The sequence below is a fragment of the Camelina sativa genome, chromosome 7, assembly GCF_030686135.1.
Source record: "Camelina sativa cultivar CO46 ecotype springtype chromosome 7, ASM3068613v1".
Classification (NCBI taxonomy): Eukaryota; Viridiplantae; Streptophyta; class Magnoliopsida; order Brassicales; family Brassicaceae; genus Camelina; species Camelina sativa.
The window spans coordinates 27049749-27073744 of NC_141886.1; the positions used below are offsets into that span (position 1 = coordinate 27049749).

At 36.8% G+C, this 23996-nt stretch overlaps 7 protein-coding genes and 1 pseudogene across 10 annotated transcripts; 4 read left to right on the top strand and 4 right to left on the bottom strand.

Annotated features, from left to right (window-relative positions):
- Positions 1-1252: 1252 nt before the first annotated feature.
- On the bottom strand, positions 1253-3749 carry LOC104704933 (uncharacterized; annotated as a pseudogene).
- A 369-nt stretch (positions 3750-4118) lies between these two features.
- On the top strand, positions 4119-5863 carry LOC104702514 (uncharacterized). Its single transcript, XM_010418372.3, has 5 exons — positions 4119-4260; positions 4371-4530; positions 4686-4737; positions 5265-5331; positions 5451-5863. Exons 2-5 carry the CDS (start codon positions 4375-4377, stop codon positions 5539-5541), a joined length of 366 nt encoding a protein of 121 aa, XP_010416674.1. The 5' UTR covers positions 4119-4260; positions 4371-4374; the 3' UTR covers positions 5542-5863.
- On the bottom strand, positions 5807-7765 carry LOC104702513 (pentatricopeptide repeat-containing protein At1g77360, mitochondrial). The gene is made up of 2 exons (XM_010418371.3): positions 7631-7765; positions 5807-7463 (listed from the first exon to the last, which is right to left on the bottom strand). The coding sequence occupies exon 2, from the start codon at positions 7454-7456 to the stop codon at positions 6011-6013; it is 1446 nt and encodes a 481-aa protein (XP_010416673.1). The 5' UTR covers positions 7457-7463; positions 7631-7765; the 3' UTR covers positions 5807-6010.
- A 76-nt stretch (positions 7766-7841) lies between these two features.
- Positions 7842-10566, top strand: LOC104702515 (auxilin-related protein 2-like). 4 transcript variants are annotated; one of them, XM_010418373.2, is made up of 10 exons: positions 7842-7961; positions 8061-8398; positions 8582-8658; positions 8775-8965; positions 9078-9186; positions 9267-9364; positions 9660-9725; positions 9857-9946; positions 10038-10197; positions 10342-10566. In XM_010418373.2, exons 2-10 carry the CDS (start codon positions 8073-8075, stop codon positions 10506-10508), a joined length of 1284 nt encoding a protein of 427 aa, XP_010416675.1. In that variant the 5' UTR covers positions 7842-7961; positions 8061-8072; the 3' UTR covers positions 10509-10566. The 4 variants fall into 4 exon arrangements, with proteins under 4 accessions (XP_010416675.1, XP_010416677.1, XP_087315573.1 ...); XM_010418375.2 differs by having other exon boundaries at positions 7863-7961; positions 8802-8965; XM_087459447.1 differs by having other exon boundaries at positions 7863-7961; positions 8061-8310.
- A 131-nt stretch (positions 10567-10697) lies between these two features.
- On the top strand, positions 10698-11748 carry LOC104702516 (glutaredoxin-C3). Its single transcript, XM_010418376.3, has 4 exons — positions 10698-10976; positions 11101-11174; positions 11260-11358; positions 11528-11748. Exons 1-4 carry the CDS (start codon positions 10804-10806, stop codon positions 11581-11583), a joined length of 402 nt encoding a protein of 133 aa, XP_010416678.1. The 5' UTR covers positions 10698-10803; the 3' UTR covers positions 11584-11748.
- Positions 11749-11875: 127 nt separating this feature from the next.
- Positions 11876-14537, bottom strand: LOC104702517 (amino acid permease 3). The gene is made up of 7 exons (XM_087459446.1): positions 14156-14537; positions 13779-14012; positions 13590-13683; positions 13256-13470; positions 12998-13137; positions 12549-12907; positions 11876-12449 (listed from the first exon to the last, which is right to left on the bottom strand). Exons 1-7 carry the CDS (start codon positions 14250-14252, stop codon positions 12155-12157), a joined length of 1434 nt encoding a protein of 477 aa, XP_087315572.1. The 5' UTR covers positions 14253-14537; the 3' UTR covers positions 11876-12154.
- Positions 14538-17713: 3176 nt separating this feature from the next.
- Positions 17714-20344, bottom strand: LOC104702518 (cyclin-A1-2-like). Its single transcript, XM_010418378.3, has 10 exons — positions 20054-20344; positions 19485-19916; positions 19305-19397; positions 18962-19095; positions 18794-18869; positions 18627-18703; positions 18508-18541; positions 18274-18423; positions 18051-18185; positions 17714-17963 (listed from the first exon to the last, which is right to left on the bottom strand). Exons 1-10 carry the CDS (start codon positions 20225-20227, stop codon positions 17901-17903), a joined length of 1368 nt encoding a protein of 455 aa, XP_010416680.2. The 5' UTR covers positions 20228-20344; the 3' UTR covers positions 17714-17900.
- A 2348-nt stretch (positions 20345-22692) lies between these two features.
- LOC104702519 (uncharacterized) lies at positions 22693-23859 on the top strand. The gene has a single exon (XM_010418379.3). The coding sequence runs from the start codon at positions 22873-22875 to the stop codon at positions 23578-23580; it is 708 nt and encodes a 235-aa protein (XP_010416681.1). The 5' UTR covers positions 22693-22872; the 3' UTR covers positions 23581-23859.
- The last annotated feature ends 137 nt before the right edge of the window (positions 23860-23996 follow it).

The window sequence follows — 23996 nt, forward strand, 5'->3', positions numbered from 1 at the left end:
CCTGTGTTTTTTAAGTGGGCAAAGACTTTTTTTCTTTTGAAAATAAGTGGGCAAAGACTTGTTCTATTAAAAGATGATAACTTTAATTAAGATCCTTAAATAATCTGATATCTCTTTGGCTCTATCTCTCGTTTTCACTCTTACTAAAGTCGACTATTTCTCATATGTTACTCCATCTCTTGACTCTCGTCCATCTCTCTGTGACTCGACTCCAACGTTAGCTGCTTCGTGATCGTCCATTGTCGTCTTTGTGCTATAGTTCTTTACTATTTTCTAATTTAGTATTATTAATTAAACTAGTAATAATTTGATACTTTTACTTTTATGGTTAGAATTTAGTTTTTTTTTGAATCATTTATATATTTCATTGATCTTAGAGCACCCGATCACAATTTGATTATTTTAATATTATATATTTGATAACTCAACTATCTCTTCGATTGTTTTTAACAAAATTGCAGAAACTATCTTCAAAACTGAATCATTAACACTTACTTTTGTTATTATATATATAGTTTAACTATCATATATATATATATATATATCCACATTGACTCCGCCTAAACACCCGCGTATACAACTAGGCGCTAGGCGTTCGTCCATCGCCTAGAGACCGCATAGCGGATTTTAGAACATTGGGAAACATACATAAGCAAATTATATACGAAACGAAACGGTAAAAAATAAACAAACTCTATCGCCATATATATATGAGAAATAAAAAAAGAAAAAAAAGATAAACTTGAAACACTTATATTCGATTAGAACGAATCTATTGAACTACTACAGATCGATCATATATTTCAACGACAGGATATAAAGAAAGATTAGCAGAGAATTTTCTGGTCACGTTACACATACTGTACGTAGTTTCAAACGGAGTTTTGCTGCGCGCAGCTGAGCTGAGAGAGGCTATTTTTTTTTTTTTAAGAGTACTCTATATATCATGGGTTACCTTACCCGTCTAAAATGACCTAACCGCCCACCATTTCACACGTTTTGGGCCCGACCAAAAGGCCGGCCATTCGAGCGTTCAATGCATGAGTATCGCCTCGAAACCGACCTTTCACACCGCCACTCGTGCGTCTCTCTTGCTTTTTAAGTTTTTTTTTTTTAACTTTGAGTATTTAAAGAAAGGGATTACAATATATTAATTAATGGGAATACCAAGTCGACTGAACCTCAAAGGATTATAAAGATATAATATAACAACATGTGAGCATCACGTCCCCAATTTAGAATCTATAACCAATCAGAGTGACCAGAGTGATTTAATAAAAGATATAAACCAGTCTTTCCCTTGAAGCCCTTCTATAAGCATCGATCTTGTCTGATAGCTAAATTTGCAGCCACTTGTTTCCATTACTTGAAACAATTCACAAAATCCCTCTACAAAGCCCTGTTTAAGCACACCGTCGATGAGGACTTTCCAAGCGATTTCATCATCGCAGTATAATCCACATCGAAGCAGTTTTTTGAAAACCGAGTTGCCTCTCTCTTTTTGATCTCCTTCTTCATACAACTTGCAAATCAATATTTTGCAAAACTCTAGTTGTGGTGAGTGACCATTGCATATCATATCTTCCACAACTTTTGCAGCTTCCTCATACTTTTGCAGCTTGTAGTAACATCTAAGAAGACCATCACAAATCTTGTCACTTGGAGATATTCCTACTTCTTCCATGCGATTTAACAATCTTTTTGCTATCTCTAGATTTCCAACTTCACATATCCCTAATAAGAGCTTCTCATAGCATTTGGCATCAGGGTCACACCCATGTTCTACCATTTTCTCAAAAAGTTCGTCAATGATATCAAACTCTATCATCTCCCACATAATATCCGTGGACTCCAAGTAACTTCCTGTTCCACCACACTTCTCTGTTATGTGTTTCTTCTTGAACAAGTGTTTGATCAGAGACATATATGTACGGTGAGAAGGTTCACAACCAGTATTCAACATGCGCTTCAGGACATCAAATGCAGAATAAGTCAGCCCTAAAGATCCATAAGCCTTAACCATTGAGGTATAAGTGAACTCATCCGGAGTAACACCCTCTCCCCTCATTTTCACCATCATCTCCTCAGCTTCTTGCAATCTCCCAGCACTATAGTACGCCGAGATAAATGATCCATAGCACTGCGCATCAGGCTTTTGTCCCGAAGACAGCATCTCATGAAAACATCTATCAGCTTCATCAAAATCCCCTTCTTTAAGCATTCTTGCAATAAGAGTCGTGTATGTACTTTGTGTAGGCTGTAACCCTAACTTCTCCATCTTTTCCTTCAGTAACAAGGCTTCTTTCAATTGTCCATTACTACATAACCCATGTATCAAGGAATTATAAGTATACAAATCTGGCACACAACTATCAAACAACATTCTAGCATCATCTAGTTTCCCAACCTTGCAATACCCACTGATCAAAGCAGTGTACATGACTATGTCTGCCTCTATGCCTTTACGAGTGAGGGAATCAAAAAGGCCACGCGCTTCTTCCATCCTCTCATTTTTACATAGAAAATCTATAAACCTACTGTATGTACGGTGGTTTGGAACCAATCCATTTTCTTGCATCAAACTAAGCAATCTATATGCACTGTCTAAATTACCAGAGCTACACTGTCCAGCAATCAATGTATTGTAAGTAATCAAGTCTGGAACCAAATTTTGCTCTTGCATCTTACTAAGAAGTCACATTGCTTTGTGCACATTCTTCTTACAAAACCCTTTGATCAATGCATTGTATGTAATAACATTTGGCGTCAACCCAAATTCCAGCATATGATCTAGCAACCCACTTGCTTCATGGAGCTTATTTCCACTACAAAAGCTCTGAATTAGCACAATATACATACAAACATCAGGCTTAATGCCACTTTCTGACATTTGCTTAAACAAACTCAACACTTCTGATTTACGCCCTGATCCACACAAAGCATCTATAAGCACAGTGTATGTACGGACATTAGGACAACAGTTGTCATCTTTCATTTTCACCAACAAGCTCAAAGCTTCATCAATCCTCTTTGCGTCACAAAGACCATATATAATTTGAGTGTAGGAAACCTCATTTCTAAAACAACCCTTCTGAGACATCTCCTTAAAAACCTGAAAAGCCGCATCGACTTCTTTTCTTCGACAATGACCAGTAATGAAAGACGTGTATGTGAAATAATCAGGATCCAATCCAGCCTGAATCAGCCTACTCACATACTGATTTGCTTCTACTACATATCCAAGCTTACAATACCCATTAACTAATGTGTTAAACGTGTAAACGTCTGGAGAAACCAAATCTTCCAACATTTCTGTATAAACTCTCTTCATTTCCTCAACCAGTCCGAATCTAGCCAATGAACTCAACAGAGTATTATAGCATTTAGGAGTAAGCTTGTATCTAAACTCAGAGCTATTGTCTTTATTACTCATTGTTCTACAGAAATCAACAACAAACAAAGCTTCTCTCGCTGAACTGCAACTCTTTATCATCAATATCATGATCTTAGGAACCTCATAAGCTATTCCATGGCTACATAGAAGACTAACCAAAGATGCGTATGAACTAACATTGTGCTTAAACCTCAGCGTCCGAGAGATCCAATCCGAGAAGCTAAGAGCTGTCTGAGGATCCAGATTGAGTGAAAACAGTGAAGATACATGAGATGGCGTTATAACAGGGATCAGAGATTTCAGAGAGGGACTGTTCTGCCAATTCTGTTCGGAGACAATCGAGAGTAATCGGCATGGAAGATTAGAAGAATCAGTTTCTAAAGTTAAGATATTATGTGGAAGCAAAGATGCGGCAGCGGAGAACGGCCTTCGACGGAGGAGGTAGCCGGAATAAGTAGAAGGAGAGGGAAAAGGAAGGAATCTCATCGTCGGAGAGTTCTACTTCCAGTTCAAGCAACAACAGCAGGGGTTAGAGTTTATGAGAATAAAAATCTCAAACCCGGTACAATGCTCTGTTCTGGTTTGCGAACACGAGTAATTAAACCGGGGATTTTACCAAATTCATAATAGTGTTACGTATAATACTACGTCGTTTCTGTTTCCATGAAACGACAGCGTTTGGTTCTGTCAGGGTATATTTGTAATATTGATGATAAACATGTATATTATGGTCAATGCGAGTCCCAACTTACCAATTCTTGTATCTCTCTTCTCGATCTCCTTGGTAAGCTAATTTTGCCGATCTTCGAAGTGGAACTGTGGCAGTGACGAGCGAGAAGAGACGATCTATTTAGGGTTTTTTCAAGGTAACTCATCATATTCTTCGAATGAAGCTTTAATTTGTCTTATAATTGCGATCAAGAACATTAGTGTCTGTGACGGTCTTAATTTTTGATTGTTTGGTTGGGGGATTTAGAACCATGGCAGGAGCTGGAACATCGATGCTTGGGTCTGTTCTTGTGTTTACAGTGATCCTATCGCTTCAAGAAATTTACAGAGGGAAGTTAGCTTCTTCAGAGCTGTACACGATCCTTGGTGGATTCACAAGCTCTCTCCTTTTTTTGTTTTCTCTCACTGTAAGCTCCTTATAATTTTACATCGTAGTCATGGAAATGTATTACCTTTACAACTCCAATGTTGATCTGTGTCGTAAAAGCTGAGATCTTTTGTTCTATCTACGTTTTGTTGAGTGTCAATTTCGATTGATGTGCGGTTTCTTTTTCACTTGCAGTTCATTGGCAATTTCCAGGAATCTTCTGGAATCAAGAGTGGTTGGGGTGCTGGTATGTCCTTGCTTCTTCTAGAATTCGAAATTGTTTCATAAGATCAAAACCATTGAAGTCGGAGTTGTAGTTTAAGGGCATATACACAGCAGCATCACACTAGAATTAGTTTGCAAAGTGCACCCATTTTCTCAATTTTGATGATGCTTTAAGTTTACATTCTGATAATAAAAGACTCTTCTAGAATTCGAAATTGTTTCATAAGATCAAAACCATTGAAGTCGGAGTTGTAGTTTAAGGGCATATACACAGCAGCATCACACTAGAATTAGTTTGCAAAGTGCACCCATTTTCTCAATTTTGATGATGCTTTAAGTTTACATTCTGATAATAAAAGACTCTTTCAGTGATTTACTTGGTGGAACATGAAAATTGTCATTTACTGTCTTATTTGGATCACCTATATGAGAGTCACAGTAGCAAACGACTAGAAGTTTGTTTGCCTCCTCCTGCTGTTGCTGCGTGAATGTATGTATTCAAACAAGGGTTTGCAATTTATTGAAGTCTACTTTTTATTTTCATGACAGTCATTCTTGCCGAAATCATAGCTCTTATCGCTGCTAGCACGGTGCATCGGGTTTGTATTACAACCTGGTAAGTGAAAATTCAATAGCTCTGCTTGATATATCCATCCTCCATGTTTTCATTATTTCATACCTCCCTTGGGAAAAGCGGTGTGCTGATTGCTCTGCTGTTTCTTGATCTGTCTGCAGTTTCTTGTTCTCTGCTGGGGTATTGTACGAGGTGAACAAGATCTCTGGATACATGCTATCCAAAACCGAGTCCAAGTCTAAGAGACACTGAACCAGATTATGTAGTTGGTTTATTCTGGACTTTAGATTTTGTTTGGCACTAGAAGATGCAAGAACACTTCCAAATTCATGAACTGGGATACTTGGAAACCTTGAGTTCGAGATCGGCATCTTATAGTTGATGCGACTAGTCTGTTTTCTTTGCATCTTATAATCATAGAAAGATCATCGTTTTAGTTGTGTTTATGTTCTTGGAGAAACTAATTTTGTGTCTTTTGGCCTTGATGTCATATCATCTGCAACCGGGGCACATCAACTGTTTCGTATCATCTCTTTATATAAATATATCTCATGTATCAAAAACCACAACAAAATCTGATTTTCAACTTCAGTTATAAACTTTACAACAACTGAAATGGATCATGGGCCAATTGCACAAACAAAACATGTGCAGGATGCTTAAGATCATCAGCTATTGTGAGACGTACAAATCTATGTGCTTACCAGGAAACCTAAGAAAGTCAATCACACAAAGGCTCATTAACCAAAACGTTCATCTTCTCATTAAGAAACTTGAGCACATCTTCTCTATCTTCTTTGAGGAGCAGCTGTCTTAATCTACCAAACGTCACACCTGATGGTCGAATTCCCATCTCGATCATCTCCTCTAACAAAACACAAGCTTTCTGAGTGTCATGCTGCTCGCACAGCCCGTTAATAAGAACAGCGAATGTATGCATACTTGGGAACACCCCTTTCTTCCTCATGTACTTCCAAACTTTATCTGCCGTCTCCATCTCTTTCTTCTCACAAAACATCTTTATCATCATCGTGTATGTGTCTGCGTCTGGTTCACACACTTTGATCATCTTCCTAAACACATCAAAAGCTTCATCTTTCTCTCCACGATCTATTAAGTGACGCAGTATAATGTTACATGACTTGGAGTTAGGCGTCACACCCTTATTCTTCATTTCTTTCAAAACCCTATACACATTCTTCATCCTGTCTGCTTTGCAAAATGCTCCAATCAATGAATTGAAAACCGCTACATCAGCTTTCATTCCACTTCTTTCCATCTCGAGGAACGTATCAACCGCCTCTTCAAGCCGGTTCTCAGTTCCATAAGTATGTACAAGCACACTAAAGATAAAAGTGGTCGGCTTACAAATGCTTGGATCCATGCTCCTCACAATGCCAAGAGCTTCATCAACTCTTCCAGCTTTACAAAGTATGTCAACCATTATACTATAAGTCACTATATCCGGGTGACAACCTGCATCAATCATTTCCCTGAAAACCTCTCTTGCCTTGGGCAAGTTGGGTTCTTTCCCCCATCCTTCAAGCAGTATACTATACGTTTTGGAGTCAGGCGTAAACCTATCCCTCATCTTCTCGAATACCTCCTGCGCTTTCCTAACATTTTTAGATTTACACAAAGCACTCAGCAACCCGTTGAACGCCACAAGATTAGGCGGCAAATCATACTTCTCCATCACATTAAACGCGTAAATCGCCTCATCCACTTTTTGCGCCCTCGCGTACTTCCTCATCACGATACAAAAAGTCTCGATATTTAGCATCTTCTTCTTCCTCATTGAGTTGATGAGATCCCACATGAGCTTGTACTGCCTTATCTTTGCAGTAGACTCGATCATCATGTGATACGCACGAACACTATGCTCGTAATGCCGTTGCTTCTCAGACCATTGAAAGAACCTGTATGCCAACAAACCAGCATTCCTGAATCTATTTAGAACATCTTCTACAACTTCTTGTGAAACCCTTAACCCGCTTTGATCTAAAGCCGAGTCAAGCACCAGTTGCGGAGAAGACATCATTACTTTAGATATGTTCTTCGCCATATCCGCAACATCTCTAGCTTGTTCGCTTGAACTATACAGCCTCGCAGACAGAATACTCTTACAACATAATCTGGATTGATGATTAAGAATCCTGATCGTCATGGTTGATCTAACATACCCATCGCCAAGAAAAAAAAAAAAAAAAAAAAACAACAATGTGAGACATTTCGTCGAACAGGTGATGAGCATTATTATAGTTGTGTTCATAAATTAACACAGAAACATATCTATCTAATCTAACTAACACACATATGCGTTATCAGAAGCTTTCTTTACATTTAGGGATCAAGTGGGTGTCTTTCAGGAGTGGTAGTTTTGCTCACTGGGTGACAGGGTCCAAGGACGACGACTGAAGAAGGAGGACGAGGTATACGCATCGTTTTGAGAGTGAAAATAATGGGTCACGTGTGTAAGCCCAGTAAAAAAAGGAAAAAAAGGCCTAAATAGCCCAATAAGCTATAACACTGGCGCGCCGACTTAAAAGAGAAAAGGAAAACCTTTTTGAGATGGATAAGACAAGAAAAAGCTTTGAAATTTACCGGTAAAATTAAGCTCTGAATCCTAGAAACGGACCCCTCGATCGGCTTCACTAGTGTGGGTGTTACAGGTGAAAAGATCTTTGATTTTCACTGGATCGATTTGAAAGGTTGTGTCTTTGACTTTGATCATCACTTGTTTTATTTTTTTTTTGCTCGATCAAAATTAGTGGGAGTCGGTGATGGAAGATTTCGCTGTTCTCGTCACGGAGCGATATGGGTTAAAGCCACAAGGCAAGTCTGCTCCAATGGCAATGGCTTCCTTGAAGAAGCGATCGGTCAACCACCCTAACAATGGCGAAACCGCAGAGTTGACCTCGTATGGTTCTTCGAATCATAGCGCTTGGGACACGGATTTTATTATTGATTTCAAGTTTGACGGTGGGGATGAGTTCAACAAGTTATCTTGTAATGAAAATGGTAAGAAAAGGTCGTGTTTTAATGATGACTTTGATGATGAGTTGTTGATACCTGGATTTGGTGGTGGACTTAGTCAACCTAGTAACAGGTTTGTGATCATCATATTAGTTCAAACTCTTGGCTAATTATTTTTAAGATATCTGTCTGCTGCATCATGGAATTGTGTGATTAGTTTTGGAAAGGCACACTAATTAGTGTTTATGCTATTGATCTTTGTTTACTGTTGCTTGACTTGATGTTTCTGTTTTTTTTTTTGTTGTTGTTCTTTCAGCGCGACCGATACATGGACTGTTATTGCTGATGACCCTTTTGAGGTTCGACCATCAAATTTGGTAGATCCATCTTCAGGTATAGATGTGGTTCCACTAAAAAAACTCGATGTTCTCCATATTCTAATACAGGGGAATGAAAGAACCGTTGATCTTTTTATTAACTTTGTGTTGTTTCACATTTTTTTGGCACAGTTACGAATCCAATAATTTCTTCTGTAGATGAGCTTGCAAAATTTGCTATGGGTAGTTTACATTGTAGCTCCCTGGATTCTGACAATGATGTAGATGTTGAAGAAAAGAAACAAGAATTTGGTGTAGATGACCTTGAATCCATTTTCATCCCTGGGTCCAGCAGTGTACCAAATTCATATGCTACAACTGAAGTAAGAAACTGCCTTCAAATGTTTAAAAACTTTCACCCTTATAAAAATGTTACCAATTTACAAACTTTGTTCTGAACCTGCATTCTGTATATCATCTTTTTGATCTTGCAAGGAAGAATTTGGTGTGCCAAAAGAGAAATGTAATGAAGAAGGTTCGCTTAGTCCAAAGAAACATGATGCTCCAGCACATGTCCTGGATGAACTTTTTCCACTTTTTGGAGGTAGGCGTTGTGGTGATCTGTTTTCTTCAGTTATCAGATTACTCATATATTATTTCTGAGCCATGTTTCTTATGCAACAGATGACCCGTTTCTTAGAGAATTTAAGGCAATTCCAGGGGAAAGTGACAAAAGAAGAATAGCTAGATGGGAGCGTGAACAAAGAATAAAGAAACAAATGGTATGCATGGATTTTGCTTTGATTCGTTTTGTGCAACCTTTTCTACCTCTATTATTATGATATATCACCTGTGCAATATACGATCTATTTGTTGAATGGATGGAACTTTTCCCCAAACCACTTGCCGTGCTTATGTAAATGTCTTGCATTGCGATACATAAGCTTTTTGTAACCAGTTTGTTTGTTGAGGGTGATTTATTACTGTTTCTCATCAAATTTTAGCTTGCAGCAAGCAGATTCTGTGTTTTGGTTCACAGTGATATTACGCTACTCAATGTCTTCTTCATATATGTAGGATCAGGCTGTATCTGATATGAATGACCGTGATCGTCAAATTCAGATTGAACAAGAAGAAAGGAGTGTAAGTGATGCTATTTATCACCAGTATATTTTTTATAAAACTTCTTCACTATCATACTTTTCTTTCAAACCATTAGTAATGTTGACATTGTTAATCTTTCTTTGAAAAAAATGGATTTAAATCCTGTTTAGAGGATCTCGGAGACCCTTGATGCGGAGATTAAGCTTTGGGCTGCTGGGAAAGAAGGGAACACGCGTGCGTTGTTATCATCGTTGCATCTCGTAAGTAGTTTTAAACCAACTTTTGTCTCTTTACATTGTTAAATATCTCAAAGTCTATTCAAGTGTTCTTATTAGTAAGTTTCATGGGCAGGTACTGTGGCCAGGATGTGGTTGGAAAGCTGTCTCTCTAACAGATTTGATCACTTGTGGGGCAGTGAAGAAAGTGTACAAAAAGGCAAATTTGTATGTCCATCCTGATAAAGTTCAACAGAAAGGAGCTCAACAAAAGTATATGGTTCAACATTTTGAAGGTATATTTCCACACAGTAGAACCTTTTCTCAGAATAAACGTGTTGTGGAATGTTCAATTGCTTGAAGAGTTTCGGATCAGTTCTCTTAAGTTGATGCTGTTTAGGTGTGAATATGATCTAACGTTCCACAAATGCATCTTACAGGAAGCTTGGAACAAGTTCAACAGAGAGGAGCTATCCTAAAACTGTTGGACAAGTTCAAGAAAGAGGATATATGTGTATATATACAAAGTATATGGTTCAATTCGTTCAAGTATGGTATTATATGTTGGACACAATACATTAGTCCGGCCGAACTCGTTCACATTTGATGTGCAGACTTTAATCAAATTGTATTTGTCGTAATAAAGCATAAATAAATATAAAAAAGTGAAAATATTAATTAATAAACTATAGATTATATTTACACAAGCAATAATAATAATAAAAAAAAAAAAAAAAAAAAAAAAATTGGTTGAACGACCAACAACAGATTAGATAATAAGTCAACATGTGTCTTTAAGAGCCATAAATTGGAAAGCTAACAATAAAAATATAAAATCACCTACTATAAAACAAAGAAGAAAAAAAAAAAAACATATTCCGACGAGCGTGATCGAAACGGCGATGGTTGACCAGCAGCGTAGTCGCCGTGTAGCCGTGGTGGCGGTGCTATTATTGCAACTGGTGGTAGTGAGCGATCTGTGGAATACCGTGGGAGCTGCGAATTCGGTGTCGGCTTTTGTTCAGAACGCAATTTTGTCCAACAAGATTGTCATCTTCTCCAAGTCATATTGCCCGTAAGTTTTATCTCTTTTCTTTTGTCTCTCTGCAATTGAAAAATTTGTAACTTTGGTTAATATATCATCTTAGTTTTAATCCGATTGTGTTTTGTCAAAATTGTCTTCTTTAACTTGTTGTTAGGTATTGTTTGCGGTCGAAACGTATATTTAGCCAACTTAAGGAAGAGCCATTTGTTGTTGAGCTTGATCTGAGAGGTATGGTATGATGACTCTCTTTTTTATCATCTCACCGGCCTTGTACAACTTTTTTGGGTATACCCTTTTCTTGTGTTTTTTGCAGAGGACGGAGATCAAATCCAGTATGAGCTTTTAGAGTTCGTTGGTCGCCGTACTGTCCCTCAAGTTTTTGTTAACGGCAAACATATCGGTGGATCTGATGGTATATATGAGTTTGCTCTCTCTCTCTCTCTCTCTCTCTCTCTCTCTCTCTCTCTCTCTCTCTCTGTCTCTCTCTGTCTTTCTCTTCTCCAAGTTTCATTCTTTTCTCCAAATTTCCCTTTTTTATTAACTCAAACTAAGCCTTGCATTTTTTTTTATCTTGCTTCCAGATCTTGGAGATGCTCTGGAGAATGGTCAGTTGCAAAAGCTTCTTGCTGCCAGTTGATTTTGCACAACCTGGAATGTGAAATTAATGTGATTTAGTGGAAATAGGGATTCTGTTTGCTAGTAGTAGTAGACTGAATAAGTGATATTGGTATGTCTTTGTGTGTCAATGTCTCCTTATATAAAGTTATGATGATGCATTTGATAAATTCTTGATCTTTCGCTATCCCCATTGCTCATACTTGTGTGCTTTATAGCGAACGGTTCATACCGCAAAGATCCAATCACTGTTACGAATAGCAAATACAAAAACAGTGATGCATGTTGTAGCTGCAATTTCACCACCACTGCTGTTTCTCAAACCTCTTCTATTGGTATACATATTATTATAGTGCTACTTCATGATTCTCTTGCAGCTCATGATAATTTGATTGAAGAAGATATGGTCGTTAGGACTACAATACTTGCCTTCCGGCTTCGAACTAACAGCATTATTGCTTTTATCTATTAAACACAAGCTGATCAAAATTCCAAAGTTATATTACTTTGGTTCTCTTGACCGTTCTTGATTCGTCCTTTGTGTTTGAAATTGGACTTAGTCATTGCTTTGAAATGGCTAAGTCACAAGTTTTTCAGTAATTGCTTTGAAATGGCTTGTAGGACTTTAGATCGAGAACAACCCCAGCTATTGACCCTGCAGCTGCAGCAATGCTAACTACCAAACACCCTAAGCTGAAAACTTGTAGGCAAACCCATCTGGTGCTCCATCTAGGTATCTTCTTTTGCGCAATGTACATTTCCACCGGGAAATATACCGTCAACGGCCAAAACCCGAGTGACCCTAGCAGACCCACAACGTCGTTGAAAAACGGAAGAAGCATTGAGATAACTGTCGTTATGATGACAAACACCGTCCTCCATATCAACCTGAGTAAGCCATTTACACACCACAAAAAAGCTTTGATTAGTACATACACCTCATGTCCAAAGCTCAGATCCTGTTAGTTTAAGTGAAATGTTTTGTACCTGAATAGATTCAAACGGAGAGGCTTGAAACCGGGAATAGGGATTTCGATATCTTTTGCGATGAACTCACTATCAGGAAAACGAATGGAAGCTTGCTTCTCAATGAAAGCAAACAGAGGTTGGCAATAGACTTGGTATGCACCAATGAGGTGAATCACAATGGCTGCATTTGCAATATCTAGAAGCCAATAAGGATTATAAAACCCGAAACCGGTTAAGAGGTTTCCAGGAGACAAGTCTCCAAAGGCTGCATAACCCATACAACCACACAACATGTAGAAGATAGTTGTTACACCAACGCTCACAAGCGTTGCCTTCTTCATCGTTTTCTCTTCTGATGGTGGTGACTTTACTGTGTCCTGTTTCAAACCACAAAGAAAAATACTTCAGGATGGACCAATACTAAATGGCTTTGATCATAGACTTGAAACAGAAAAAGTTAGGAGTACCTGAATCTCGATGAGAATGATGGAGTAAGAGTAAGCAAAAGCAATGTTTCCAAGAGCTTGAAAGCTTCTCCATATCTTCTGTGTCTCTGTTACTGTTCCAATGCTAATACCAGTGAGGCTTCCCTTCACCTTCCCATTTACTGATGAAACCAAAACAAAAACAGGAAAAAACATTACTTTTTTGCATTTAGTAGCCATAACTTATGAAATCTCTAGCTTAAGACCCTAGATTGTTTTTTTTAGGTTCAAAGAACGAACCGACGACTTGGGCTATGCCAAGGGCGAGACCAGCGGAGGAATAAGTGAAGGACATAACGGCGGCGAGGATTGAGAGCCACCAAAGTTGATCAAAATCTGGAATCTGAGAGAATAGAATCTGGACTAATCCAAAAGCAATCATGTAAGGAGTACTGTTCATCTGACATGGATCTTTCCCTCCACTTTTGTGAAAACAGTTGGATCTCTTTATTGCCCTGTTTTTCAAAAACAAACAAACAAACAACAGTTGTTAGTTTTTTTATCACAAACTCGTTTGACCCCATTATCAAATTTCGTACGTAGCGTTAAGTGTTTAACAAGTGAGAACACTCACATCATGCTTATAGCTGAAGCAATCGTGTAGCCAATTGCAACACCAAATATATTAAGATACTGAACAATCCCACATAGCGTCACCTTCACGCCACCTGTCAAGAACAATAAAACATGTTATGTTCTGATATGATCCCTCAGTCCTTTTTTTTTTTAAAAAGAAACTCTACTTCAAATTTTTCGTATTTACCTAGGTTTGATCGGACAGCTCCCATATAAGTGTAGTTCCTCTTGCCAGAGATAGGGTCGCCGGAGCGGTAACAGGTGGCGAGGAGAGAAGAAGTGAAATAAGTGACGACGGAGAAGAGCAACATCGCCACCGGTCCGGCGATCCAACCTAGCTGTGCCGTAGCCCATGCTAGTGACAAAACTCCTGAACCTATCACCGCCGTGATTATGTGTGCACTCGCCGTCCAAACACTCCCTAAAAACCCATAAATTCCAAAAAAACTTTATATCTTTCTCATTTTCCCAACATAACTAAACATCCAACTTAGAATTAACAAATTTTTGAACTATTCTATATAACTAAGTCTCAATAAGAATCTAAAGTAGAAACATTTTTACCAGTTCGTTTGACTTTTCCGTCGTCGTCGAAGCATTTGGAGCCGCCAGTTTGTGGTGGCATATCGATGGCGAGAACTGTTTGCTGGCTACGAACCATTTTTGTTTGTTTTGCTTTGTTTTTTTTTTTTTTTTTTTTTGTTCAATGCATGAAGTTTAGAAGATAAAGACAGTAGTATAGGCCTCTGTTTCAGAATATACTAACTCTGTTTGAAATACACTGATTCTATGACTGTCTGGTTATTGAGTTTTCTAAATCGAACAAGAAGAAGAAGAGAAGGTGGATGAAGAGAAGCTGAGAGAGTGGAGTGCAGATTTATATACACAGAAATTGTTTTTTTTTTTTTTTTTGTGTATCCTTTTTTGGGGCCAAATTAAACAGTACAAAGTAAAAAGTGTACTAAAAAATATATATATCTTGTATTGGTAAAAAGTTGGTAGGACCATATAATACTACTACTCGTGTTACTTTTGAAAAATTTGACTGGCATGATTTCTATGAATGATTCGATTACGAAAATTTGTATGAATAAAATAAAACAAAGAAGAAAGAGAATATGGGCATGGAAAATTGGAAGTCCAAGATGCTGACTTAAATGTCTTTTGTTCAGCTTTTTTGAAAATAAAAGAAGCATATATGACTTATGTGTGTATGTGTGTTATATTTATTTTCACTTACAACTAGGGTTTATCAGAGTATTCAATAAAAATAAACTTGTACTTATATAACAAGGGTTTTACGAGATTAGGGAAAATAAAATGTTCTTTAAAAATAAATAGGCATTATGGTTATGTGCACATTCAAAGATGAAATGAATCAAAAACGACTTTGTTTTTATCAGTAAGAAGTGTTAATAACGGCTCTAAGATGTAAAACGAACATTCATGTTTCATGGCATATGGAGAGATGGATGCCGACATGTGTATTGGATGTTAAATAATGAGTGCACGCAATCATGTGTAAATTTCAAAATGATGACTCAGTAAAAGGTGATTTTAGTGTGATCAATAGGAGCACACACTGACACACACATATATATCTTACCTAGAATTCGAAAGATTACTATATCACCACCTTAGAAGTTTCTGCGCAGGTAACTCACTTATGAGGTAGGCGTGTAAGCTATCTCTTTTTCTTCTCAAAATGAAATATCTTTTGATTACTTTTCCCAACTAGACTCATTAAAACACACAAATGGTACACGCAAAATTAAACTGTATTGGATTTTCGTGGAGAAGGAACTGTCTCATGAGTTCATCAGCTATGTAATGACTGTTAAAGTTAATTTCAATTCAAAAAGAAATTGTGTAAAAAAGTATAAAAACGTGCTGGTTTACTATAATCTCTGTATTATTTTTTTTTTTTTTGATTAGTTATTTGCGTTGCTTTAGTAAAAAGTTGAGGTTTTTTTCTTGTTGTAAATTTTTCTCTATATATCAATGCTCTATTATAATTAAAGTTACTTACTAGTATATATATAGACGAACTTTTTCTTTTTCTATTTAATTATAAATTTATAATACCCGAAGTTTGGTTCGTGGGAAACCAAATATTCCGTAAGGACTTAGAGAAGATTTATGATTATCGTCAGATTCATTAGCCTAAAATTCAAGGGACAAGTTAGTCTCAAAATATATAAAGGGAATTCTATTGATTCAGATAACATATATTATTTCGAATTACAACTTTGAACCGCAAAACTTGGGTACTTTGAGGAAAAAAATAATATTAATAATCAAGATCAAGGAGATCAAGAACAAGAATAAGGTTCAGATCGTCCACTTACTGAAGTACACGCACACAGCCATCCTCAATGTCCATTAACGAATCAGAAAAGAATGAACCAGAAACCCCTTTCATCATTTCAACTGCACTTTCTTCAACTTGATCCCTTAAAAGTGTTATATCTTCATTATATACCCAAATTTATATTATCCCATGAGTATATTATGACAAACACTTGAATTGTCTTCTTGTTGTTTTTTTTTCAGCCACCGTGATATATCTCATTCGAATTTAGAGAAAGAGGAGCATCAGATTCGTTGCTTACTGTTATCGGTTAGGTTTCTACTTAGGTATTGTGCTACAATTAGTATTTAAATGTTATGGATCTTAGAAAATATCAGGTTTTGGTTCCTTCCAATATAAAAATGTAGTATAATTATAAGAATACTATGGTCTCATGCTATATACTTAATATTTTGGTTACACTTTTTAGTTCAAGAGAAATATGTATTGTCTTTATATAAAGATTAGTTGAAGACAAATATTTATTGTCTTTAGATAAAGATCAAGATGATGCCTAGTTTAATTTGTTGATATATTGACATCTTTTTAACAAGGTTTGGCGACCAACTGACTTAAGACAACTATCCTGTAAGAAAACTATACTTAGTTTAGAAAAAGAAGAATCGTAACTATGCACTATAAGTCTATAAGAATCTTTTCCAACTTGTAGCTTTCCGTCATTAATCGACCAACCCACTCCGTGACTACAAATATCTAAAGAGGAGTTCATTAATCAGTCCTCACTCCTCAGCATTATATATATACAAAATCTATATTAAAAATTCGATCCATTGTAGATCGTATTTGTCAATTTGTAATGATCATTGAATTATTATAATGCTAATGGCACTACACTTTATTGCAACTCGCAAAGTAAAAATTAATAAAAGAAGACTGTATGATTTTAAAGGGCAAGAATAATGTGTGAAATTTGAAATCTTATCAAAAAGTGTTTGGTTTGGATTAGTATAGCAAAAAGCTCTATGGAATATGGATATGGATAATATAGAGATTGGTTAAAATAGTGTAACGAACATGGTCAATAATACTTCATCAAAGAAAAAAGAACATTGTAATGCCGTTACAGCTGAAATGTTTGAACGTTAGGTAGCAGAATATATAGACTTGTAGTTATCATATTTTATGGATCGGAGTATATAATTGCATACAAACAACTTAATTCAATGCTCACCTCATCAAATAAGCGTCTCTTTGACTCGATTACTCGATTTACGTACGAAGCACGAATAATGCGTCCAAAACAAAAATATCTTCGAGTAAACGAGAGTCAAAGTAATGCGTCCAAAAACACTATTGATACTTGACTGAACTAATCAACTGCTTTTTTTAATAATCTTCTTTTCCTATTAGGAAGAAGAACTAAGGAAATTAGTATTGTATTGTGTTGATAGCTATATGAATAGTCATTCTCGGTTCTCTCGCTTTCGCAATATCGAATGATCAGTCGCTACAACAAAGCTATAAGGTGACCTCATAACCAAAAACGTCAGATCTTTAGGTGAACTGTCTTATGGTTCCCAAGTCGACAGGCGGAAAAAAAACGATAAGTAAACAAAACAAATTAATGATTTTGATTTGATGTAATTATATTCTTGTGATTAGCCCTAGAGAGGTAATGATTTTGATTTTATGTCAAAAATGAAGAAAACTAATGGAATTGTGAGGAATTTAACAATCTCATATCATGGAATTACTGATTTACTTCAATTGCCTTTTCCACAAAGGCGGTTGAACCACCCAAACCACATACGTAGCTTAGAACTTTGTTCATATGTACGTACATTTCTTTATAAAGAAACAAACCTTTACATATTGATTAGTAGTATTTTTCGTCTACACATCTAAACTGAGTACATTTGCTTCACCCAATGAGTTTTTTTATCAACAATACCTACAAGACAAGACAAGAGTGGAAGAAAAAAGAAGATACCGAGGAGCCTAGCAAAGGAATAGCTCTTGCGGTAGTGATGTGGGGCAAAGCTTTTTTGCTGCAAACTTGTACTGCCAGGATAAAAAAAAAAAGAGAGTAAGCACTTCAGACATTTATTTGAAACAATTCGTAATAAAGAAAGTGGAGTGTTTTTTTACGTTGTGTTGACTGTACTTCTTTCTGACTGCAACTACATCAGTTGAGGGATTCCCATGACACAGCTGAAGAAGATCCTTAACGCATGCTTCCATATGTGTAGCCTTGTACGATGTGTAATGCTCTAACGTAGCGTTCTGAAAAACCACCAATTTAACAGGATTCAATACAACACAGAGTTGCATAAAGTTAACTAATGAGAACCTAGAAATGCAGTGGTCATACCCATGGTTTTCTTGAAGGGTGTAGTACGTGTTGTGTCAAGAAAACTGCAGAGGCTGCAACGAGTGATGGAGTGTATCGTAGCATAGCGTAATCTAATAGAGATAATTCGGTGAGATAGCAGGCTAGACACTCGGACAGCAGTGATGGTACCTAATACAACAACCAGTGAGAAACGTATATAACCATCACCCATTTCCTAGAAAGCTCATCTTTAATTTTCATACAACAATATACCTCCTTTCCGCCTTGAGCAGCACGAAGAAAGCGCCTAACACCATTTTTACAAGTTAAGATCAGCAAAGAACCACAAAAAAATGATGATTGAAGTCAACATCAATATGACCAGAAGCTACCTCAAGAAACATTTTGCTGTTGGAGTTGTTAATTCGAACTTCAAGTAGTTCAGAACAGAAGACTCCATCTCCAAAAGCTGTTCGAAAGCAATAAAGGTTAACGACTTATTACGAGCATATCAAAACCACAAGAAGAAGAGTTAGTGCAGGAAGACCAAAACACAAACCTCGTTTCTTGAGTATGTGTTATCAGTGATATAACAGAAATCCTCCACTTGGGGCACACACACTTCTTCGTATTTTCTGGAATTCCAGTTTGTTTACTGATTAGAAATTGCATACTTCTGAAGAAGAAAAAAGGATGAAGCCAAACAGTAAATATCAATATTTCTTACGCTGCAATCATCATGCAGGCAACACCAAGTAACTGCAGATTTTGTTTGGTTATTACACTGCCCGTAAGATACCGATCTACATAGTTCACTGCCAAGTACAACGTCTCAGACGAAAGCCGATACTCTTCAGCAACCTGTACGTTTATAAAATCCAGAGAACAGCTTTGTAACTTTACATTACCTACCAGTGACAATTCTATAATCCAAAGTACAGCTTTGTAACTACATATTACCTACCAGTGACAATTCTATAATACGTTGTGTCCATTACTAAACTTATTGCCTTTATCAATGTAAACTAAATATCTTGCGATTAATGAACCGGGATTCATCAAAAGCTTACCTCCACGAGCCAGTCAATCAGTATAGAACGCATACTAGCATTGATGTTTAGCTGAATTCTTTCCATGTAATCCAGAGCCGGTCTTTTTTCTAACTGCAGAGAAGAATAACCAAATTTTTAAGACGTTTCAGAAACAGAATCAAGTCAAACTGTGTCAGGGTAAAACTACAGCAATCCTACCTCGGCTACACGCAGATGCTGATAGATATCAGAAGCAAAGGCACCACAAAGCTGTGGATCCATCAAGTTACTATCAATGTTCACAATCTTATCATCATTCCCAAAATCAGTGTTTGATGACTCTGCATACTCCGGGAGAACAGTACTGCTCTCGACCATGTATTCAACTTTGGGACTCTCCAAAGAGTCATGAGTGGATCTTAACTGATCTGATTGAGTGGAAGAGGCCTCTAAGGATGATAGAGGAGGTGATGAAGATAGAAGATTATCATCGATTTGAGGCAATTCTGTGTCTTCGCAAGGAACGATTACGTTTGATTTCGCGATTGACTTGGGAGGTAAACCGCAATCGAGAATTCCCAAATTCCAGTTACGAGACAAAGCAGGCTTTGGTGCTTTCTTCGATTGGCCGATCTTATTCGAACAATGCACCTTAAGAGATGTAAACATTCACAGATTCAAGACTTCAATTTCTAGGATAAACCCTAAAAACTACGATTCTCGACAAAGAGACACCGGAATTGAAATGGAAAACAAAACGAAGATGAGAGAATCCATGGTAAACTTACCAGAGTAGACGACGATGAAGAATTTTTGGAGCCAGGCTTCTGGTTTGTGATGTCGCCGAGGGGAACACGACGGTTACCAACATCGCGGAGTGAGGAGGTTCGAGTCTTGGCTAAGTTCGGACGAGGGATCGGATTCTCCTGGGATTGTTTCCTCGATGACGACGAGGAAGACATCGTTAACGAAGAAATTGGAAATCTCCGGCTCGGCGTTCTTGTATACCGGTGAGATTTAGGGTTTCTCTTCTGCGAGAGAGAGAGAGATCTTGAAGGAGAGAAGAAGAGGAAAATGAAAAACTCAGAATTAATTATTTCTATTCAAAATATTTATAAATAAAGAAATAATAATCGGATCAATGCTGACCGTCGATTGAAGTCAAAAACCGTTACGATTTACGAGAGTGGTTTGATCTAATTGTGGGTCCCACTATAGTTGAGCGCCAAATTTTCAGAGAGTTAAAAGCATAGAAGAGTCTAACCCTCTGTGTGCCTAAGAGAGTTTTAGTCTATTGAACAAAAATCAGAATCATTTTCATTATTCATTATTCATTCATCTTTCGTTAGAATTTTTGAGTTCAGGCTTAATATCATTTCGATTATGTTTTTTTTTTCAACCCTAACAACAGTTACATTATAAGTTTTTGGCAACTTAAAATTAGATTTTTTATTTGTTCATCCATTATTTAGGATGTTGTGCTTTTTATGTTCTAACCTACTATAATATCTTTATAGAAGGTAGATCACGAAAAAGAAAAAAAAAACAATAAAGTCAATGCACAATGTAATCTCGGAGGCCGTAAGAACAACGGTGTTAGTGAAGTTGCTGAAACAATCAAGGATCGTGATATGAACCATATGCTTGCGGAACATATACAAGTATAGTTTTTTATCTTTATATGTGGTTAAATTTTTTGATAACCTTCGTTTTAAATATTTGAGTCTGAAAAAATAATGTTCCAATCAATGTAATTTAGGACAAAATTTGATAGTATAAAAAATAATAATTTTTAAAAATCTTTTGCAAAGATATGGTCCAATCAATAAGATAAATTAATAATTATATAAACGTATCAAAATATATGTATATATATATACACATTAATTTTTATTAGAGTTTATTTCTAATATTTTTACTATATCAAAATATTTCAGTGTTATATTCAAAACATGATAATTGTTATTTTTCTTGTAACTGTATCTATAAAAATATTATTTTTAATTTATTTTTGTTGATTTTTTTACCAAATTAGGAAAGTCTCCCTATAAATTAATAATCAAAAAATTTAAACCTCTATAAATTAATAGATTTTTATGGTCTCAATATTATTAATTTATAGAAGTTTTAATATATTAAGTATATGCGCAAAGTATCTGGATTACCTCTAGAATATACATTTGATAGCTCACTTTGTTCCTTAGAAAAGGGAAGAAATTCTTAGGACTAAACAGAGACTATATGCTTATGTTTTGCTTATAATGTTACATTTCTTTGGTCTAATAATACATTGCCATTGAAGTGATATAGCCATCATGATAAGCCGTCCAAACTACCTGGTTGGATACTTTCACATCTAGGTGATGTACACTTGAATCTAAGCACTGACATGGCTATTCACATTTCCTCGAGAGGTAAACCTATAATTCGCTACTTTTCCATAACGCACAGTGAGACAAAACAACAAGGCATTACGAATAAAGATTTTTCCTTTTCTTTTGACAAGGTCTTTGAAGCTGATGATATATTGGTTAAGCAAAAGGCTAAGATCTGCCATCAGCAAGCTGAAAACAGATATGGTCTTTCATCTTTCATGAGCAAAGGAATCTGTATATCAGTTTCCATCAGTAGAAAAGATCTTATAGTCTTCATTTTATTATGGGTTCAACGTCTTGTATACGGTGCAGGATGAGAGTGCCCTGTTCTTTCCGAAATTCCAGTAAAAATCATTCAACCGAGACTAGGTGGTGATCATTTGAAGTTTGGTTTCATCTTATGTGACACATATCATCATTATGCCTTGCTAATATATTAAAGACTACATTGGAATCTTTTGCAGACAAAGACAAAAGTGAAGTGGTTAGCCCTTTTGAGCTCATGTAGGGAAAGAGTCATTGATCATTTCAAAGTTTGAATATTTTTACCCACAAATTTGTTTGGTTTAATTTTCCCTTTCACGTCTAAATCATGGAAGACCGCATGCTGATGCTGTTACTATTTTAGAGCACTTGATAATTCAAATCTTTATAGGCCTTTAATTCTGTCCATCTATTATTATAAAAAGTCGTCAACACATACATAGATATCATAAACATATACCAAAAGATGAATTAAATAAAGAGTTCTGATTGACTTTTGTGATTGTCAATTGAATAACCTATCGGTTTGTTCTAGTATTTTGCCCTTGTATCGGGTTCTAAATTTGTAATGTTCAAAGTAATAGGTAGGTCTCATGACCTTAGATTAAAGATGTATTTTTGTTTTCTAATAAAGTAAAGAACTTGGTGTGGGTTATTTATATACATTGTGGTGACCATTGCATAATTGAAAAGTTAAGTAAAAAAAAAAAGGGTAGGGACCAATTGAAACCAAGTCAAATTACACACAGATAAACTTCTCTAATCTCTCCCGCCACCCACTCCTATCTTCCTCTAATCTCGCCTCTCATCTCTCTCATTCTCTTTCTCTCTCTCTCTCTCTCTCTCCACTCTCATCATATAAAGACGTTAAACTCAGTCCTTCTTATTCCAACTCTCTAAAGTCTCATCTCTCTCTGTTTTTTGGTGTCTTGTCTCTTCTTCTTGAGAGCTTAAAAACAGAAATCCAAATGGCCATTGTCGATGTTGATGATTCATTCAAGAGACCAGGAAGTATACCTTTCAGCTGGGAGATCCGACCCGGTGTACCCAAGACCCGAATTTCTCAACCCGGTAACACCACTACTCCTTTTCTTCACCCTCTAAAGAAGCTATCCCCTCTCCGGTTAAAACCATTGTCACACTCTCAGCCGCTTTACCCGCCGGCGTTATCTCCGCCGTCGTCTTCTTTCATCTCCAACTCAAAAAGCCGTCCTTTATCTCCTCTCACTTCTTTTTCTACTACCCCATCGAAGCTCAAGCCACCACCAACGCCGTCGTCGCCTTCTGTATTCTACTCCCCTGGACCTTCTTTCCGATCATCTCCGCGAGCTTTCTCGGAACGGTGGCAGCCCCAACGCCCGAACCGAATCCGACCCGGATCCGAACCCGAACCCGAACAAAGCTCCGATTTTTCCGTTGCCGGATTCGGGTGTTTCCCGTCGCCTAAGTTTAGGCTGAGGAAGAACAAGAGCGGTGGTAGTAGTCGGAGAAAAAACCGGTTGAGATCGGAGAATGAATATTACTGCTCCGATATGGAGACGATGTCGCCGTGGACTGTTTCTAGCCGGAGATCGGTTTCACCAAGATGGGACTCTCCCAAGTCGTCCTTCTCTTCTCTCCGATTCTCACCACGAATCACCAACGAAGCTGAGTGGGTCGGGTTTGGGCTCTTTTGAGCACAGTTTTCAATTCAATGATATGGCTCGAGATCGGTTCTTTCTTTAGCCATCCGAACCAAGGAAAAAAGCTTGAATTGAATCGCTTAATTCAAATTAAAACAAAATCTTGGGCTATAAATGAGATTTTTATAAAGTTTAGGGTCCTATATTTAATGTAATTGGAGTTTTCACATCTTTGTAATATATAAAATTTGTGGATACCTAAAGACAAAATCCACAATTTTGAAGTTTTGAGTGCGGGAAGATATAAAATGTAGTAAAATTAATTTTTTCTTATACAGTATTAGAATCATCTTATTTTGATTAAAAAGAGAACTTTCTAACCAAATATTTATTTTTCTTCTCCAAGCTAATTTGAACTACAGAAAAAAAAAAATAATAATACAAAACAAATTTCTACTAGTAATTAAAAA

Coding starts and splice junctions, on each gene's coding strand:
- LOC104702518 (XM_010418378.3), bottom strand. CDS start 20,227: ATGTCTTCCTCGTCGTCATCGAGGAAACAATCCCAGGAGAATCCGATC. Junction 18,704..18,793: donor ACACATACTCAAGAAACGAG/GTTTGTGTTTTG, acceptor GCTTTCGAACAG/CTTTTGGAGATGGAGTCTTC. Junction 18,542..18,626: donor ACAGCAAAATGTTTCTTGAG/GTAGCTTCTGGT, acceptor AAATGGTGTTAG/GCGCTTTCTTCGTGCTGCTC.
- LOC104702513 (XM_010418371.3), bottom strand. CDS start 7,456: ATGACGATCAGGATTCTTAATCATCAATCCAGATTATGTTGTAAGAGT.
- LOC104702516 (XM_010418376.3), top strand. CDS start 10,804: ATGGTTGACCAGCAGCGTAGTCGCCGTGTAGCCGTGGTGGCGGTGCTA. Junction 10,977..11,100: donor TTCTCCAAGTCATATTGCCC/GTAAGTTTTATC, acceptor ACTTGTTGTTAG/GTATTGTTTGCGGTCGAAAC. Junction 11,175..11,259: donor TGTTGAGCTTGATCTGAGAG/GTATGGTATGAT, acceptor TGTTTTTTGCAG/AGGACGGAGATCAAATCCAG.
- LOC104702517 (XM_087459446.1), bottom strand. CDS start 14,252: ATGGTTCGTAGCCAGCAAACAGTTCTCGCCATCGATATGCCACCACAA. Junction 14,013..14,155: donor CGGAAAAGTCAAACGAACTG/GTAAAAATGTTT, acceptor ATGGGTTTTTAG/GGAGTGTTTGGACGGCGAGT. Junction 12,908..12,997: donor TCATTCTCATCGAGATTCAG/GTACTCCTAACT, acceptor GGTTTGAAACAG/GACACAGTAAAGTCACCACC.
- LOC104702514 (XM_010418372.3), top strand. CDS start 4,375: ATGGCAGGAGCTGGAACATCGATGCTTGGGTCTGTTCTTGTGTTTACA. Junction 4,531..4,685: donor TTTTTTTGTTTTCTCTCACT/GTAAGCTCCTTA, acceptor TTTCACTTGCAG/TTCATTGGCAATTTCCAGGA. Junction 5,332..5,450: donor CGGGTTTGTATTACAACCTG/GTAAGTGAAAAT, acceptor ATCTGTCTGCAG/TTTCTTGTTCTCTGCTGGGG.
- LOC104702519 (XM_010418379.3), top strand. CDS start 22,873: ATGGCCATTGTCGATGTTGATGATTCATTCAAGAGACCAGGAAGTATA.
- LOC104702515 (XM_010418373.2), top strand. CDS start 8,073: ATGGAAGATTTCGCTGTTCTCGTCACGGAGCGATATGGGTTAAAGCCA. Junction 8,966..9,077: donor ATTCATATGCTACAACTGAA/GTAAGAAACTGC, acceptor TGATCTTGCAAG/GAAGAATTTGGTGTGCCAAA. Junction 10,198..10,341: donor TATGGTTCAACATTTTGAAG/GTATATTTCCAC, acceptor TGCATCTTACAG/GAAGCTTGGAACAAGTTCAA.